Source organism: Coregonus lavaretus (assembly GCF_964263955.1).
Source record: "Coregonus lavaretus genome assembly, chromosome: 25".
NCBI lineage: Eukaryota > Metazoa > Chordata > Actinopteri > Salmoniformes > Salmonidae > Coregonus > Coregonus lavaretus.
This window is the reverse complement of record NC_140012.1, coordinates 14,075,768-14,093,681: the sequence shown is the minus strand read 5'-3', so window position 1 is coordinate 14,093,681 and position 17,914 is coordinate 14,075,768. Positions and strand designations below refer to the sequence as shown.

The 17,914-nt window shown below is 43.7% G+C and overlaps 1 protein-coding gene across 1 annotated transcript in view; it reads right to left on the bottom strand.

Annotated features, from left to right (window-relative positions):
• Positions 1-17,914, bottom strand: part of LOC311100673 (MMS19 nucleotide excision repair protein homolog) — a 29,620-nt gene that overhangs the window by 4,350 nt on the left and 7,356 nt on the right. Inside the window, exons 13-24 of the mRNA XM_084141612.1 lie at positions 15,926-16,080; positions 15,563-15,632; positions 7,003-7,128; positions 4,986-5,067; positions 4,776-4,873; positions 4,490-4,651; positions 4,213-4,365; positions 3,627-3,720; positions 3,400-3,502; positions 3,133-3,210; positions 676-802; positions 477-583 (exon numbers count right to left, since the gene is read on the bottom strand). Of these exons, the coding sequence (XP_083997738.1) occupies positions 477-583; positions 676-802; positions 3,133-3,210; positions 3,400-3,502; positions 3,627-3,720; positions 4,213-4,365; positions 4,490-4,651; positions 4,776-4,873; positions 4,986-5,067; positions 7,003-7,128; positions 15,563-15,632; positions 15,926-16,080 (1,355 nt within the window). The remainder of the gene's footprint in view (positions 1-476; positions 584-675; positions 803-3,132; positions 3,211-3,399; positions 3,503-3,626; positions 3,721-4,212; positions 4,366-4,489; positions 4,652-4,775; positions 4,874-4,985; positions 5,068-7,002; positions 7,129-15,562; positions 15,633-15,925; positions 16,081-17,914) is intronic.

Sequence of the window (17,914 nt, the reverse complement as noted above, 5' to 3'; positions counted from 1 at the left end):
GTCTTTCCAGCCTGGTGCAGGTCTACAATTTTGTTTCTGGTGTCCTTTGACAGCTCTTTGGTCTTGGCCATAGTGGAGTTTGGAGTGTGACTGTTTGATTTTGTGGACAGGTGTCTTTTATACTGATAACAAGTTCAAACAGGTGCCATTAATACAGGTAACGAGTGGAGGACAGAGGAGCCTCTTAAAGAAGAAGTTACAGGTCTGTGAGAGCCAGAAATCTTGCTTGTTTGTAGGTGACCAAATACTTATTTTCCACCATAATTTGCAAATAAATTCATTAAAAATCCTACAATGTGATTTTCTGGATTTTATTTTCTAATTTTGTCTGTCATAGTTGACGTGTACCTATGATGAAAATTACAGGCCTCTCTCATCTTTTTAAGTGGGAGAACTTGCACAATTGGTGGCTGACTAAATACTTTTTTCCCCCACTGTAGAATACTGCCATAGTAGTAATGTAAAGGGGGTCTAACCCAGAGCAGCAGAGTGAACGCCTGCGTTCTGACTGAGGAGGATGCAGAGTCTAGCTCAGTGGAGATCCTCTTTAACATTCTGTCTATCAGAGAGTCCAGGGCTTCTCCTGTAGACACACACACAAGATTAATATACCAGCTCACCAACATTAATTTGACCAATTCTCATTCAAATAAAGGACAGGACTGGAGGACTCACCTGCAGGCCTCTTGTTGACCAGCCCAGCGTAGCACTTGGCGGCTGAGGTGTAGGAGAGGGGATGGTTACAGGTACAGCTCAGCTCCTCTAGTTCTAACAGTAGTCTATCTATCTGGGGAACCTCCACCTGTCCAGGGCACACGGTCAGTCAGTCAGTCTACGATTACAGACTAAACCGAGCCATTAAATGTACATGATCGGTCAGGAGATCGTAACAAGAATGCAACATACAGTGCATACAGAAAGTATTCAGACCCCTTGACTTTTTCCACATTTTGTTACATAACAGCCTTATTCTAAAATTGATTAAATATGATTTTTTCATCAATCTACACACAATACCCCATAATGACAAAGTGAAAACAGGTTTTTTGAAATTTTTGCAAATGTATTAAATAAACAGAAATACCCGATTTACGTAAGTATTCAGACCCTTTGCTATGAGACTCGAAATTGAGCTCAGGTGCATCCTGTTTCCATTTATCATCCTTGAGATATTTCTGCAACTTGATTGGAGTCCACTTATGGTAGATTCAATTGATTGGACATGATTTGGAAAGGCACACACCAGTCTATATAAGGTCCCACAGTTAACAGCGCATGTCAGAGCAAAAACTAAGCCATGAGGTCAAAGGAATTGTCCATAGAGCTCCGAGACAGGATTGTGTCGAGGCACAGATATAGGGAAGGGTACCAAAAAACACCTGTTGTATTCGGCGCATGTGACAAATAACATTTGATTTGATATAAGGAAGACTGTTGATTCTGCAAATCTCCATCGCATGCTGATGACACAATTATTTATTCTAGCGCATCTAATATTGAGAAGGCTTTTCAGGACTTACAGTTGGCTTTTGATGTTATTCAAAGGCAGCTTTTTGAATTGAAACTTTATGGTTTTCTTTTCCCTGAAAGTAAACAGATAGTCACTTGCAGATTTTAACTATAAAAAGGCCAGCAATTGATAGGGTCACCTCCTATAAGTATCTTGGGATTTGGTTAGATGAAAAGCTGAATTTTAAACAGCACATTGATAACTTCACCAAGAAACTGAAGTTGAAATTGGGTTTCTATTTTAGGAACAAATCTTGCTTTTCAATGTTAGCCAGAAAGGACCTTGTTCAAAGCACTTTTTTTTTATCAGTGTTGGATTATGCTGATATTGTCTATATGCAGGCCTCAGTAAGTACCTTAAAAACTCTGGACACAGTGTATCATGGTGCTTTAAGATTCATAAAAAATGCTAGATCACTCACCCATCACTGTGATTTGTATGCTATGGTGCAATGGACCTCTCTCTCCACCAGGAGGCTAAAGCACTGGTACACTTTTGTGTACAAAGCATTGATGGGACAACTCCCTTTGTATCTCTGTTCCTTACTGACCAGATCACTCACTCAATACAGTCTTCGTTCACAGTCGCTGCCGTCCTTGTCTGTTCCTAAGGCTAGAACTGAGATGGTGAAACAATCTTTTTCCAATAATGCCCCTTCATCCTGGAACATATTTCAAAATATATTAAATTTAGGGGAGTTAGTGTCCTTGCCTGTTTTTTAGACTCTGGTCGACAACACTGTTTGTGATAGCTGCAGTTGTTTCTAATCTTCAATTGTATCTGTAACTTGTCACACAGTCTTTTGTGTGTATTTTGTATTTTTCTGTAATATTTTATGTACACGCTGCTATTTTCCAGTTTTGCCTTCTTGCCAGGTCGCCCTCGCAAAATAGGTTTTTAACCTCAAATGGGTCTTACCTGGTTAAATAAAGGTCAAATAAAAAATAAATGAAAACCTGCTCCAGAGCGCTCAGGACCTCAGACTGGGGCGAAGGTTCACCTTCCAATAGGACAATGACCCTAAGCACACAGCCAAGACAACGCAGGAGTGGCTTCGGGACAAGTCTCTCAATGTCCTTGAGTGGCCCAGCCAGAGCCCGGACTTGGACACGATCAAACATCTCTGGAGAGACCTGAAAATAGCTGTGCAGCAACGCTCCCCAACCTGACAGAGCTTGAGAGGATCTGCAGAGAAGAAGGGGAGAAACTCCCCAAATACAGGTGTTCCAAGCTTGTAGCGTCATACCCAAGAAGACTTGAAGCTGTAATCGCTGCCAAAGGTGCTTCAACAAAGTACTGAGTAAAGGGTCTGAATACTTATGTAAATGTAATATTTCAGTTTTAATTAAATAATTTAAAAACATATTTTTCTTTGTCATTATGGGGTATTGTGTGTAGATTGATGAGGAAAAAAACTATTTAATCCATTTTAGAATAAGGCTGTAACGTAACAAAATTTTGAAAAAGTCAAGGGTCTGAATACTTTCCGAATGCACTGTACGAGTATCCAGTGTAACGCAACAAACAGGTATCCTTTGTATGAACATTTAACAGTACAATGTAAAAAATATGTAATTTTGAAGTCTTGTCATGAGGTGCCAAGGCATAGGGGGCGGTCTTACACTCCGTGGCAGCGAGCACACACAACCCATGAGCAGACACACCATCTGGGACTGGCTCCAGGAGTCACCTGCCTGCTTCTGGAGGACAAGGTCAAAGGACAATGTCACTCAACACATTCAGCATACCACTCAGTAATACAATGCTCTATTTATTCCCAGTATGCATCCTGTCCCTGGGGTGTCCTCTGTAGGTATAACAGTGAAGAAAACATTTTCAAAAAGAGATGGCTCAGTGATGGCTGGTTGTCTTTAGCATTGAAACCTGACCTTGAGGAGCTGGATCTGGGAGGGGAAGGCGTTCTCTGGCAGGAAGGAAACGTCACCGTCAAGGAAGAGGGACACGGCCCGCGAGGCTGTTTGGCCAGCCAGTCTGGTGACAGAGCAGTGGTTAGCACCAAGCCAACATATTTACATATAACATAAATGTGCCATTATCAATTATGGGTGTGTGTGTCTCTTCTGGGTGGCTGGCTCTCTCAGTGATGTCAACTCACTGGGACTGTAGTCGGGCACAGGTGGTGCTGATGACAGGTACCATGGCTGACAGGACAGTCTCCTCCAGCATCGGGGTCCGATGGTGTGAGGACCCTTCATATACACACAGATCAGAAGCAGAAAAAGAGTGCTTTGTCTGTCCAACATCATGACGTGGAAGACATTTGCATTTTGTTTGCATAGATTTATTTTTATACATTTTTTTACGCTCTTATCCAGAGCGACTTACAGTTAAGTGAGTGCATACATTTTCATACTGGCCCCCCGTGGGAATCGAACCCACAACCCTGGCGCTGCAAACACCATGCTCTACCAACTGAGATACATCCCTGCCGGCCATTCCCTCCCCTACCCTGGACGACGCTGGCTAATTGTGCGCCGCCCCATGGGTCTCCCGGTCGCGGCCGGCTACGACAGAGTCATATATTCGCTAAAACACCAACACATTCTCAGTACAAGCTTCCCTCGTAAAATAGATTTCTCATCTCAAATGGACTTTCTGGTTCAATAAAGGTTGTACTTCCTGGTTCACATTACAATGTGTTGCACAGGCCTGAAGGCTTGTGTTGGTCAGAATATTCTCACCCTGCAAAGCTGCCTGCAATGCCAGTCCGAGCAGACGCAGAATGATGTCATGAAAGACGCGACCGGTCTCTTCAGTGTCCTGGGCCTGCTCTGCTATCCTCTGCAGACTGTGGCAGACAGAGATCACCTCTTCCAATGAGAACGAACCAGTGCCTGTTGGGAGAGAGATTACATCATCATTGTCATCATCATCAGAATCTACTTCTACAACTTAACATAGATATTTAGAAGGGTCTACCAATACAATCACAGAAGAGCCTGTTGCAGTGACACATACCAGTATGTGCGGAGGTGAGGACCTGTAGCAGGACAGGTGTGCTCTCCTGAACCACACTGGGCCGGGACGACACCGCAGCCAGCGCCGTCACACAGCGCTGACGCACTGCCTGCTGGGGATGTTCCTGGGACGGCGTGGCACTGTCACCTTGTGCCATGGGCTCTGGGAGCAGGAGAGGAAATGGTTCAATTCAGTAACCCTCCTCTGGTTAGAATGATGTAACTGAAAACACGTAATGACAGAGAAGACCTTTGTTTACATTATTTCATTTTTGACCTTAACCCACCTGAGAAGATCTCCTCCTTCAGCCGTGGAACCATCTTAGAGATGAAGGCTGCAGGGTGCAGGTGAGCCAGAGCCCCTGCACACTCAACCACAGCCAGGCTGGACAGACAGGGAGAGACCGAGAGAAGGACCAAACCATTGTGTTATTTGGTTGATTAGGTATCATAGACTTCTGATTGCCCTCCCAGAGCGACTGAAAACGGGTACTAACCTGACTTTAGCATCTTCCTCCTCCAGGATGAGCCTGGTGAGGTGGTCAACGACCAGCTCCACATCTGACTCTAACAGAAGGCCTAGGAGAGAGGTGGAAGATGTCAACCTATACATCTCAGCATAGTAAGGGGAGATGTAGCACAAACCGAATGGCCAATCAAATGTATTCCCTATCCCACAGTAACAGGATAGCACAAGCTGAACGGCATGTGGCCAAAACCACATTCTGACCGATTCAAACCTGTGCAGCAGAGAGGTTAGCTCAAAAGGTCTCAAATATGTTGAGCGGGGTCAGGTATACACTACCAGTCAAAAGTATGGACACACCTACTCATTCAAGGGTTTTTCTTTATTTTTTTATATTTTCTACATTGTAGAATAATAGTGAAGACATCAAAACTATGAAATAATAATATGTAGTAACCAGAAAAGTGTTATATTTGAGATTCTTCAAATAGCCACCCTTTGCCTTGATGACAGCTTTGCACACTCTTGGCATTCTCTCAACCAACTTCATGAGGTAGTCACCTGGAATGCATTTCAATTAACAGGTGTGCCTTCTTAAAAGGTAATTTGTGGAATTTCTTTCCTTCTTAATGTGTTTGAGCCAATCAGTTGTGTTGTGACAAGGTAGTGGGGGGGGGGGGGGGTTATACAGAAGATAGCCCTATTTGGTAAAAAAACAAGTCCAGGTCAAATGAGCAAAGAGAAACGACAGTCAATCATTGCTTTAAGACATGAAGGTCAGTCAATACAGAAAATGTCAAGAACTTTGAAAGTTTCTTCAAGACCCAGAGTTACTTCTGCTGCAGAGGATAAGTTAATTAGAGTTACCAGCCTCAGAAATTGCAGCCCAAATAATTGCAGCCCAAATAAATGCTTCACAGAGTTCAAGTCACAGACATATCTTTCTGTTCAGAGGGGACTGTGTGAATCAGGCCTTCATGGTCGAATTGCTGCAAAGAAACCACTACTAAAGGACACCAATAAGAAGAAGAGACCTGCTTGGGCCAAGAAACACGAGCAATGGACATTAGACCGGTGGAAATCTGTCCTTTGGTCTGATGAGTCCAAATTTCCGATTTTTGGTTCCAACCGCCGTGTCTTTGTGAGACGAGGTGTGGGTGAACGAATGATCTCTGCATGTGTATTTCCCACCGTAAAGCATGGAGGAGGAGGTGTTATGGTGTGGGGGTGCTCTGCTGGTGACACTGTCTGTGATTTATTTAGAATTCAAGGCACACTTAACCAGCATGGCTACCACATTATTCTGCAGCGATACGCCATCACATCTGGTTAGGGCTTAGTGGGACTATCATTTGTTTTTCAACAGGACAATGACCCAACACACCTCCAGGCTGTGTAAGGGCTATTTTACCAAGAAGGAGAGTGATGGAGTGCTACATCAGATGACCTGGCCTCCACTATCCCACGACCTCAACCCAATTGAGATGGTTTGGGATGAGTCGGACGGCAGAGTGAAGGAAAAGCAGCCAACAAGTGCTCAGCATATGTGGGAACTCCTTCAAGAATGTTGGAAAAGCATTCCAGGTGAAGCTGGGGCGGCAGGTAGCTTAGTGGTTAAGAGCGTCACTGGTTCCAATCCCCGAGCCGACTAGGTGAAAAATCTGTCCATGTGCCCTTGAGCAAGGCACTTAACCCTAATTGCTCCTGTAAGTCGCTCTGGATAAGAGCGTCTGCTAAATGACTATAATGTAAAAATGTAAATGTAAGCTGGTTGAGAGAATGCCAAGAGTGTGCAAAGCTGTCATCAAGGTAAAGGGTGGCTATTTGAAGAATCTCAAATATAAAATATATTTTGATTTGTTTAACACTTTTTTGGTTACTACATGATTCCATATGTGTTATTTCATAGTTTTGATGTCTTGACTATTATTCTACAATGTAGAAAATAGTAAAAATAAAGAAACACCCTTGAATGAGAAGGTGTGTCCAAACCTTTGACTGGTACTGTATGTTAATTGGAAGAGGGGTTGAAAGGTTAGGAGTGTCACCTGTCTGTTGGCCCAGAGCAGTGAGCAGACGCATAGATGTGATCTGGAGGTCAGCATTGCTCTCAGACAGAGCAGAGAATACTATACTGCACAGAGACTGCCTGACGTCCAACAGCACACTCTCATCTGGGGGGGGGAGAGAGAGAGAGAGAGAGAGAGAGAGAGAGAGAGAGAGAGAGATGTAAATGAGTCGGACGGCAGAGTGAAGGAAAAGCAGCCAACAAGTGCTCAGCATATGTGGGAACTCCTTCAAGAATGTTGGAAAAAAGAGAGAGAGAGAGAGAGAGAGAGAGAGCTCAAAGACATTGCTCCTGCATTTTTAACAAAATATATAGATTTAGAGTTAGATAAAGTAGGATTTTTTGGCAGGGACATATACAGGATGCTACCCTCCACAGCATAACCTTCATTCCAAACCAAAACTCCAAACCTACAACCTGATTTTGGACGGAATTACCTGGAAAGTTTTCTACTACCAAGGATTACTATTCTCAAACTATACAGCAAATGCTCTGGCAAACAAACAGAAACCTGAAAACACCATCCAACCTGGAACTGAGTGAGTAATGTTTAGTATGAAGCTATTTTTCACTTTCAAAAACCAAGAAGAAAAATACATTACAATGATATATTTTATTTTATAAGGACTGAATGCTAAGGCTACCAAGCTTAAGCTTACTTGACAAAGAGATACAATTTCAATTAGCACTGACGTGTGAAGTGAGAGGTGTCAAAGCCCCTGAGCCCAACAATGGCAGGAGAGTCGTAGTCTACCCCAACCAAATGGAGAGGCCTTAGAAGCACCCCCCCACTGTTCAGAGGTCATTAAAATACAGTACCCTCTGAATGTAAAAAACGACAAGACACGAAAAGAGTACAAATTGAAACTTCTTTTGGGGAAGCAGGAGAAACTTTTTGCTGATTTGTATAAAAATGGGAACATAAGCAACCTTATCTTCCACACAGACCATCCCCTGGCATGGCACAGTGCTATACTAGCACACTACCCCTCTGTTAAGAGGGGGGGTGTTAGCGACGGGTGGAAACTCAGGATACTGGACAACGAGGACTCTGAGTCGTCTAATATTAATCTCTATAAATCTGGAACCGTTTTGGTTCAAGGCAACACCAAACAGTTCCAGCTGGACTTTCACCTAATCAAAGAAATAGCTCAGCAGGAGAAGCTCTCCCTTGAGAAAGATACCCCTACCCTGAGCGGGTCAGACCAGACCTCTTCATTAAATAACCCCACAGAGCAACCCCAAGCAGAAAGTCAACTTCCCAGTACAGAGTACTACTCCCTCATTGAAATGAAGGATAAATTCACCCAGCTGGAGGTAAGGCAGGTGGAGCTGGAACAACAGGTGAACACACTCCAGTCAGCACAGACCCAGACAACAGTCCAGCACAACAACACCCCCTTAACTAGACCTGGAGAGCTGCAGGTAGAGAGAGACATGTCTGCACTCTGGACTATGGTGAGACAACATCAACAGGAGAAAGAGCAGGAGCAGGAGAAGAACAGAGCACTAGAGGAGAGGATCGGAGTGCTGGAGGAGAAGGTGAGAACGATGACGGGTGACATAGAACAACCCATTAGAGAGCTGGCCACCCCCGCAGAGAAGCCAGCAGAACAGCCCACCTCAGATCCTGGCCAAAGTCTCGACACCGCAGCAGAACAGTACACCCTAGACCCTGACCATAGCCTCGACATCACACACAGACAAACAAATGAAGAACCCCAAGCCCAGGGGATCCCAACCCCTCTGAGCAACCCCCCAGTCAGACACCCTGATAGCCCTCATGACGACCCCCCCACACCCACTGAGGACATACACAAGCCACAGATTGTACTCCTTATGGACTCAAACGGGAAATACATACAAGAAAATAAACTTTTTCCAAAACACACAGTGTCTAAACTCTGGTGTCCAAACACCCAACGCGCCCTAGACCTTCTGTCTGAGGACCGACTAGGATCACCCAGCCACATAATAATACACACAGGCACAAACGACCTGAGAACACAGCAGGAAAGGGTGGCCACATCACTCAAGGGAGTGATAGAAAAAGCTTCTTCTACTTTCCCCAACGCACAAGTGGTTATCTCAACCCTGTTACCACGAAAAGACTTCCACCCTGCTACCATACAGCGGGTAAACGCAAGTATTTCCCGTGACTGTGCATCAAAACCAAATGTCTACCTGGCCCACCACTCCACCCTGGACGTGAACAGCCTTTATGACCAGGTCCACCTATACAAGGCAGCAGTGCCCACCTTCGCCCGGACCCTAAAGGATATCGCCCTCAACCGCAGACACAACACCTCACACAGGAGCAACAGATCAAGAGACACCCCGCCCAGACCAGCGAGACACCCTCCCAGACCTGCGGGACCTCCCCCAGGACCTACACATAGAGGACCCCCGCAGAGAGGACCTACATCCAGACCACAGCACCATCAACCACATCTACACCCCCACCCCCACCAATTAACTCCCCCCCAAGTCAACCATGCCCACACCCCATTTAGGCCCCCTCAGATCAGACCTTTGCCCCTCCTACCCACCCCAAGCCCCCCACTCCCACAAAGAGGGCCTCAACATGAAAGTCACACATACGCCCAGGCCGTGAGCAGGCAAACAGGCCCAACACCCACTCTTACACTAGCCCAAGCCAATGGCATGTACCAGATGCTCAGCAGGCTCTGCTCACAATTACTGGCCTGAGGCCAAACCACACAACCAACAACATTAGACACTTTATGGAACACAAAGCCTTCACTATTTCATCCTGGAATATCCAAGGCCTGAGGTCATCTGCCTTTGGCCTAAAGAGCAGGAATCTGGACTTCACCAAAGAAATCGGAAATACAGACATTGTCATCCTACAAGAAACATGGTATAGAGGAGACGGACCCACTGGTTGCCCTCTAGGTTACAGAGAGCTGGTAGTCCCATCCACCAAACTACCAGGTGTGAAACAGGGAAGGGACTCAGGGGGTATGCTAATTTGGTATAGAGCAGACCTAACTCACTCTATTAAATTAATCAAAACAGGAACATTTTACATTTGGTTAGAAATTCAAAAGGAAATTATCTCAACTGAGAAAAATGTCCTCCTGTGTGCTACCTATATCCCCCCACTAGAATCTCCATACTTTAATGAAGACAGTTTCTCCATCCTGGAGGGGGAAATCAATCATTTCCAGACCCAGGGACATGTACTAGTCTGTGGCGACCTAAATGCCAGAACTGGACAAGAACCTGATACCCTCAGCACACAGGGGGACAAACACCTACCTGGAGGTGACAGCATTCCCTCCCCCATATGCCCCCCTAGACACAACTACGACAACATAACCAACAAAAACGGGTCACGACTCCTGCAGCTCTGTCGCACACTGAGTATGTACATAGTCAATGGTAGGCTTCGAGGGGACTCCTATGGTAGGTACACCTATAGCTCATCTCTTGGCAGTAGTACTGTAGACTACTTTATCACTGACCTCAACCCAGAGTCTCTCAGAGCGTTCACAGTCAGCCCACTGACACCCCTATCAGACCACAGCAAAATCACAGTCTACTTGAACAGAGCAATACTCAATCATGAGGCATCAAAGCCAAAGGAACTGAATAATATTAAGAAATGCTATAGATGGAAGGAAAGTAGTGTTGAAACCTACCAAAAAACTATTAGGAAACAACAAATTCAATCCATTCTAGACAACTTCCTGGACAAAACGTTCCACTATAATAGTGAAGGTGTAAACTTGGCAGTAGAAAACCTAAACAGTATATTTGACCTCTCAGCTTCCCTATCAAATCTAAAAATCTCTAACAGAAAACCAAAGAAAAGTAATAACAGTGATAAATGGTTTGATGAAGAATGCAAAAACCTAAGAAAGAAATTGAGAAACCTATCCAACCAAAAACATAGAGACCCAGAAAACCTGAGCCTACGCCTTCACTATGGTGAATCACTAAAACAATACAGAAATACACTACGGAAAAAGAAGGAACAGCATGTCAGAAATCAGCTCAATGTAACTGAAGAATCCATAGACTCTAACCACTTCTGGGAAAATTGGAAAACACTAAACAAACAACAACACGAAGAGCTATCTATCCAAAACGGAGATGTATGGGTAAACCACTTCTCCAATCTTTTTGGCCCTATAACAGAGAACAAACAGCAAAAAAATATACATGATCAAATGCAAATCTTAGAATCAACTATTAAAGACTACCAGAACCCACTGGATTCTCCAATTACATTGAATGAACTACAGGACAAAATACAAACCCTCCAACCCAAAAAGTCCTGTGGTGTTGATGGTATCCTCAATGAAATGATAAAATATACAGACCACAAATTTCAATTAGCTATACTTAAACTCTTTAACATCATCCTTAGCTCTGGCATTTTCCCCAATATTTGGAACCAAGGACTGATCACCCCAATCCACAAAAGTGGAGACAAATTTGACCCCAATAACTACCGTGGGATATGCGTCAACAGCAACCTTGGGAAAATCCTCTGCATTATCATTAACAGCAGACTAGTTCATTTCCTCAGTGAAAACAATGTACTGAGCAAATGTCAAATTGGCTTTTTACCAAATTACCGTACGACAGACCACGTATTCACCCTGCACACCCTAATTGACAAACAAACAAACCAAAACAAAGGCAAAGTCTTCTCATGCTTTGTTGATTTCAAAAAAGCTTTTGACTCAATTTGGCATGAGGGTCTGCTATACAAATTGATGGAAAGTGGGGTTGGGGGAAAAACATACGACATTATAAAATCCATGTACACAAACAACAAGTGTGCGGTTAAAATTGGCAAAAAACACACACATTTCTTTCCACAGGGCCGTGGGGTGAGACAGGGATGCAGTTTAAGCCCCACCCTCTTCAACATATACAGTGGGGAAAAAAGTATTTAGTCAGCCACCAATTGTGCAAGTTCTCCCACTTAAAAAGATGAGAGAGGCCTGTAATTTTCATCATAGGTACACGTCAACTATGACAGACAGAGGAAAAAAAATCCAGAAAATCACATTGTAGGATTTTTAATGAATTTATTTGCAAATTATGGTGGAAAATAAGTATTTGGTCACCTACAAAGAAGCAATATTTCTGGCTCTCACAGACCTGTAACTTCTTCTTTAAGAGGCTCCTCTGTCCTCCACTCGTTACCTGTATTAATGGCACCTGTTTGAACTTGTTATCAGTATAAAAGACACCTGTCCACAACCTCAAACAGTCACACTCCAAACTCCACTATGGCCAAGACCAAAGAGCTGTCAAAGGACACCAGAAACAAAATTGTAGACCTGCACCAGGCTGGGAAGACTGAATCTGCAATAGGTAAGCAGCTTGGTTTGAAGAAATCAACTGTGGGAGCAATTATTAGGAAATGGAAGACATACAAGACCACTGATAATCTCCCTCGATCTGGGGCTCCACGCAAGATCTCACCCCGTGGGGTCAAAATGATCACAAGAACGGTGAGAAAAAATCCCGAACCACACAGGGGGACCTAGTGAATGACCTGCAGAGAGCTGGGACCAAAGTAACAAAGCCTACCATTAGTAACACACTACGCCGCCAGGGACTAAAATCCTGCAGTGCCAGACGTGTCCCCCTGCTTAAGCCAGTACATGTCCAGGCCCGTCTGAAGTTTGCTAGAGTGCATTTGGATGATCCAGAAGAGGATTGGGAGAATGTCATATGAAACCAAAATAGAACTTTTTGGTAAAAACTCAACTCGTCGTGTTTGGAGGACAAAGAATGCTGAGTTGCATCCAAAGAACACCATACCTACTGTGAAGCATGGGGGTGGAAACATCATGCTTTGGGGCTGTTTTTCTGCAAATGGACCAGGACGACTGATCCGTGTAAAGGAAAGAATGAATGTGACCATGTATCGTGAGATTTTGAGTGAAAACCTCCTTCCATCAGCAAGGGCATTGAAGATGAAACGTGGCTGGGTCTTTCAGCATGACAATGATCCCAAACACACCGCCCGGGCAACGAAGGAGTGGCTTCGTAAGAAGCATTTCAAGGTCCTGGAGTGGCCTAGCCAGTCTCCAGATCTCAACCCCATAGAAAATCTTTGGAGGGAGTTGAAAGTCCGTGTTGCCCAGCGACAGCCCCATAACATCACTGCTCTAGAGGAGATCTGCATGGAGGAATGGGCCAAAATACCAGCAACAGTGTGTGAAAACCTTGTGAAGACTTACAGAAAACGTTTGACCTGTGTCATTGCCAACAAAGGGTATATAACAAAGTATTGAGAAACTTTTGTTATTGACCAAATACTTATTTTCCACCATAATTTGCAAATAAATTCATAAAAAATCCTACAATGTGATTTTCTGGAATTTTTTTTCTCATTTTGTCTGTCATAGTTGACGTGTACCTATGATGAAAATTACAGGCCTCTCTCATCTTTTTAAGTGGGAGAACTTGCACAATTGGTGGCTGACTAAATACTTTTTTTCCCCACTGTATATCAATGAATTGGCGAGGGCACTAGAACAGTCTGCAGCACCCGGCCTCACCCTACTAGAATCTGAAGTCAAATGTCTTCTGTTTGCTGATGATCTGGTGCTTCTGTCACCAACCAAGGAGGGCCTACAGCAGCACCTAGATCTTCTGCACAGATTCTGTCAGACCTGGGCCCTGACAGTAAATCTCAGTAAGACAAAAATAATGGTGTTCCAAAAAAGGTCCAGTTGCCAGGACCACAAATACAAATTCCATCTAGACACCGTTGCCCTAGAGCACACAAAAAACTATACATACCTCGGCCTAAACATCAGCGCCACAGGTAACTTCCACAAAGCTGTGAACGATCTGAGAGACAAGGCAAGAAGGGCCTTCTATGCCATCAAAAGGAACATAAAATTTGACATACCAATTAGGATCTGGCTAAAAATACTTGAATCAGTTATAGAACCCATTGCCCTTTATGGTTCTGAGGTCTGGGGTCCGCTCACCAACCAAGAATTCACAAAATGGGACAAACACCAAATTGAGACTGCATGCAGAATTCTGCAAAAACATCCTCCGTGTACAACGTAAAACACCAAATAATGCATGCAGAGCAGAATTAGGCCAATACCCGCTAATTATCAAAATCCAGAAAAGAGCCGTTAAATTCTATAACCACTTAAAAGGAAGCGATTCCCAAACCTTCCATAACAAAGCCATCACCTACAGAGAGATGAACTTGGAGAAGAGTCCCCTAAGTAAGCTTGTCCTGGGCCTCTGTTCACAAACACAAACAGACCCCACACAGCCCCAGGACAACAACAACAACAACACAATTAGACCCAACCAAATCATGAAAAAACAAAAAGAGAATTACTTGACACATTGGAAAGAACAAACAAAAAAACAGAGCAAACTAGAATGCTATTTGGCCCTAAACAGAGAGTACACAGTGGCAGAATACCTGACCACTGTGACTGACCCAAACTTAAGGAAAGCTTTGACTATGTACAGACTCAGTGACCATAGCCTTGCTATTGAGAAAGGCCACCGTAGGCAGACCTGGCTCTCAAGAGAAGACAGGCTATGTGCACACTGCCCACAAAATGAGGTGGAAACTGAGCTGCACTTCCTAACCTCCTGCCAAATGTATGACCATATTAGAGACACATATTTCCCTCAGATTACAGCGATCCACAAAGAATTCGAAAACAAACCCAATTTTGATAAACTCCCTTATCTACTGGGTGAAAAACCACAGTGTGCCATCACAGCTGCAAGATTTGTGACCTGTTGCCACAAGAAAAGGGCAACCAGTGAAGAACAAACACCATTGTAAATACAACCCATATTTATGTTTATTTATTTTCCCATTTGTACTTTAACTATTTGCACATTGTTACAACACTGTATATATACATAATATGACATTTGAAATGTCTTTATTCTTTTGAAACTTCTGAGTGTAATGTTTACTGTTAATATTTATTGTTTATTTCACTTTTGTTTACTATCTACTTCCCTTGCTTTGGCAATGTTAACACACGTTTCCCATGCCAATAAAGCCCTTAAATTGAAATTGAAATTGAAATTGAATTGAGAGAGTAGGGTAGGGTAAGGGGAGAGAGAGGGAGATAGAGAAAAAAGGAAGAGAGAGAGGGAGGAGATCGGGGTTGTGAAAGTGCAAGTGTGACAATTGGGAAAAGGTTAATAGAACAATTCACAGAGCCACATATCACACAAAGCAGGAAGGAAAGAGGAGAGTATAATAGGAGAAATGAACAAACTATTTCAGGAGGGACTAGGAGTTATTGTACAGTAGAAATGACTGGACATTATCATCATTCCTAAAGCATGATCTGTGATTAAAAGTGTTATAACGCTTGGGCAAATTCTAACGGCGTTCCGCTTCAAATACGCTTTCAAATGAGGCCCTGAAATCAAGCACTGTATATCACACGTTTAGCAGCAGAGGCATAAAATAGTGGAGGAAAGGAGGAACGGGACATTAATGAATGTGGCACAAAGAGCGGGACAGTAATGGACGTTACACTTACCCTCCTCTGATGACTTCACCGGCTGGACGAAGCCCTGTAACACATCCAGTAGGGTGCGCCGCTGAGCACACTACACAGGGGAGGACAGACAGATATGAAAGATTTCACTGACATTATACACCTATAGGAACCAAGATACTTATAACAGGTTGCCTACATGTCCTGTGGCAATACTGGGTGAACAAAAGGCCATAACTTACAATGCAATAACACTGTGATTGTGACTATGCAGGAAGCCAGCAATACACACAGTAATGAAGCTGCCATGCGGAAACTAACCAAATCATTACCAACAGTCAAGAATGTGAGACGAGCGCCAACATTACCGACAATGGAACGTCCTAGCTGGATGGTGTGACTCACCTGTGTGCGGCTGTTGTATTGCTCGATGAGGGACGGCATGACGGCGGCTGCAACTCTGTGGCTCGCCCTGTAGGAAGCGGTAGAGGTGGCCTGCAGCAGCTTCGCACTGGGCCACACCAGCTTCAGGTCCGGCTCACACAGGTGATGCAGACAGTCTATAAAAACATTGGGTCGGGTTGGCACATTGGCGATGGTGTCTGTATATATATATATATATATATGTATGTCAGGACAGTGTACTGGATTATATAAAGTGTGTATACCTAAATCTATATGGGTGTAAATAATGCACAGGGTGGTGAGTCGAGTGCAGACAGCTAGCAATGATCCAGTGATTGAAATTCTATCGCTCACCACACCTGTAGCCAAGCTGGCTCTGTGAAGGACTCGCTCTCTCTCAAAAGTTTGGACACACCTACTCATTCAAGGTTTTTCTTAATTTTTTCTATATTTTAGAATAATAGTGAAGACATCAAAACTATGAAATAACACATATGGAATCATGTAGTAACCAAAGAAGTGTTAAACAAATCAAAATATATTTTAGCCACCCTTTGCCTTGATGACAGCTTTGCACACTCTTGGCATTCTCTCAACCAGTAAAAATAAAGAAAAACCCTTGAATGAGTAGGTGTGTCCAAACTGTTGACTGGTACTGTATATATATATATATATACACACACACATACACACACACACATACAGTTGAAGTCGGAAGTTTACATACACCTTAGTCAAATACATTTAAACTCAGTTTTCCACAATTCCTGACATTTAATCCTACTAACAATTCCCTGTCTTAGGTCAGTTAGGATCACCACTTTATTTTAAGAATGTGAAATGTCAGAATAATAGTAGAGAGAATGATTTATTTCAGCTTTTATTTCTTTCATCACATTCCCAGTGGGTCAGAATTTTACATACACTCAATTAGTATTTGGTAGCATTGCCTTTAAATTGTTTAACTTGGGTCACACGTTTCGGGTAGCATCCCACAAGCTTCCCATAATAAGTTGAGTGAATTTTGGCCCATTCCTCCTGACAGAGCTGGTGTACCTGAGTCAGGTTTGTAGGCCTCCTGGCTCGCACACGCCTTTTCAGTTCTGCCCACAAATGTTCTATAGGATTGAGGTCAGGGCTTTGTGATGGCCACAATACCTTGACTTTGTTGTCCTTAAGCCATTTTGCCACAACTTTGGAAGTATGCTTGGGGTCATTGTCCATTTGGAAGACCCATTTGCAACCAACATTTAACTTCCTGACTGATGTCTTGAGATGTTGCTTCAATATATCCACACAATTTTCCTTCCTCATGATGAAGTGCGCCAGTCCCTCCTGCAGCAAAGCAACCCCACAGCATGATGCTGCCACCCCCGTGCTTCACGGTTGTTCTTCGGCTTGCAAGCCACCCCCTTTTTCTTTTTCTCTCCATTTTTGTTTCGTTTCATCAGACCAGAGGACATTTCTCCAAAACGTATGATCTTTGTCCCCATGTGCAGTTGCAAACCGTAGTCTGGCTTTTTTATGGCGGTTTTGGAGCAGCGGCTTCTTCCTTGCTGAGCGGCCTTTCAGGTTATGTCAATATAGGACTCATTTTACTGTGGATATATATACTTTTGTACCCGTTTCCTCCAGCATCTTCACAAGGTCCTTTGCGGTTGTTCTGGGATTGATTTGCACTATTCGCACCAAAGTACGTTCATCTCTAGGAGACAGAATGCGTCTCCTTCCTGAGCAGTATGATGGCTGCGTGGTCCCATGGTGTTTATACTTGCGTACTATTGTTTGTACAGATGAACGTGGTACCTTCAGGCGTTTGGAAATTGCTCCCAAGGATGAACCAGACTTGTGGAGGTCTAAAAAAAATGTCTGAGGTCTTGGCTGATTTCTTTTGATTTTCCCATGATGTCAAGCAAAGAGGCACTGAGTTTGAAGGTAGGCCTTGAAATACATCCACAGGTACACATCCAATTGACTCAAATGATGTCA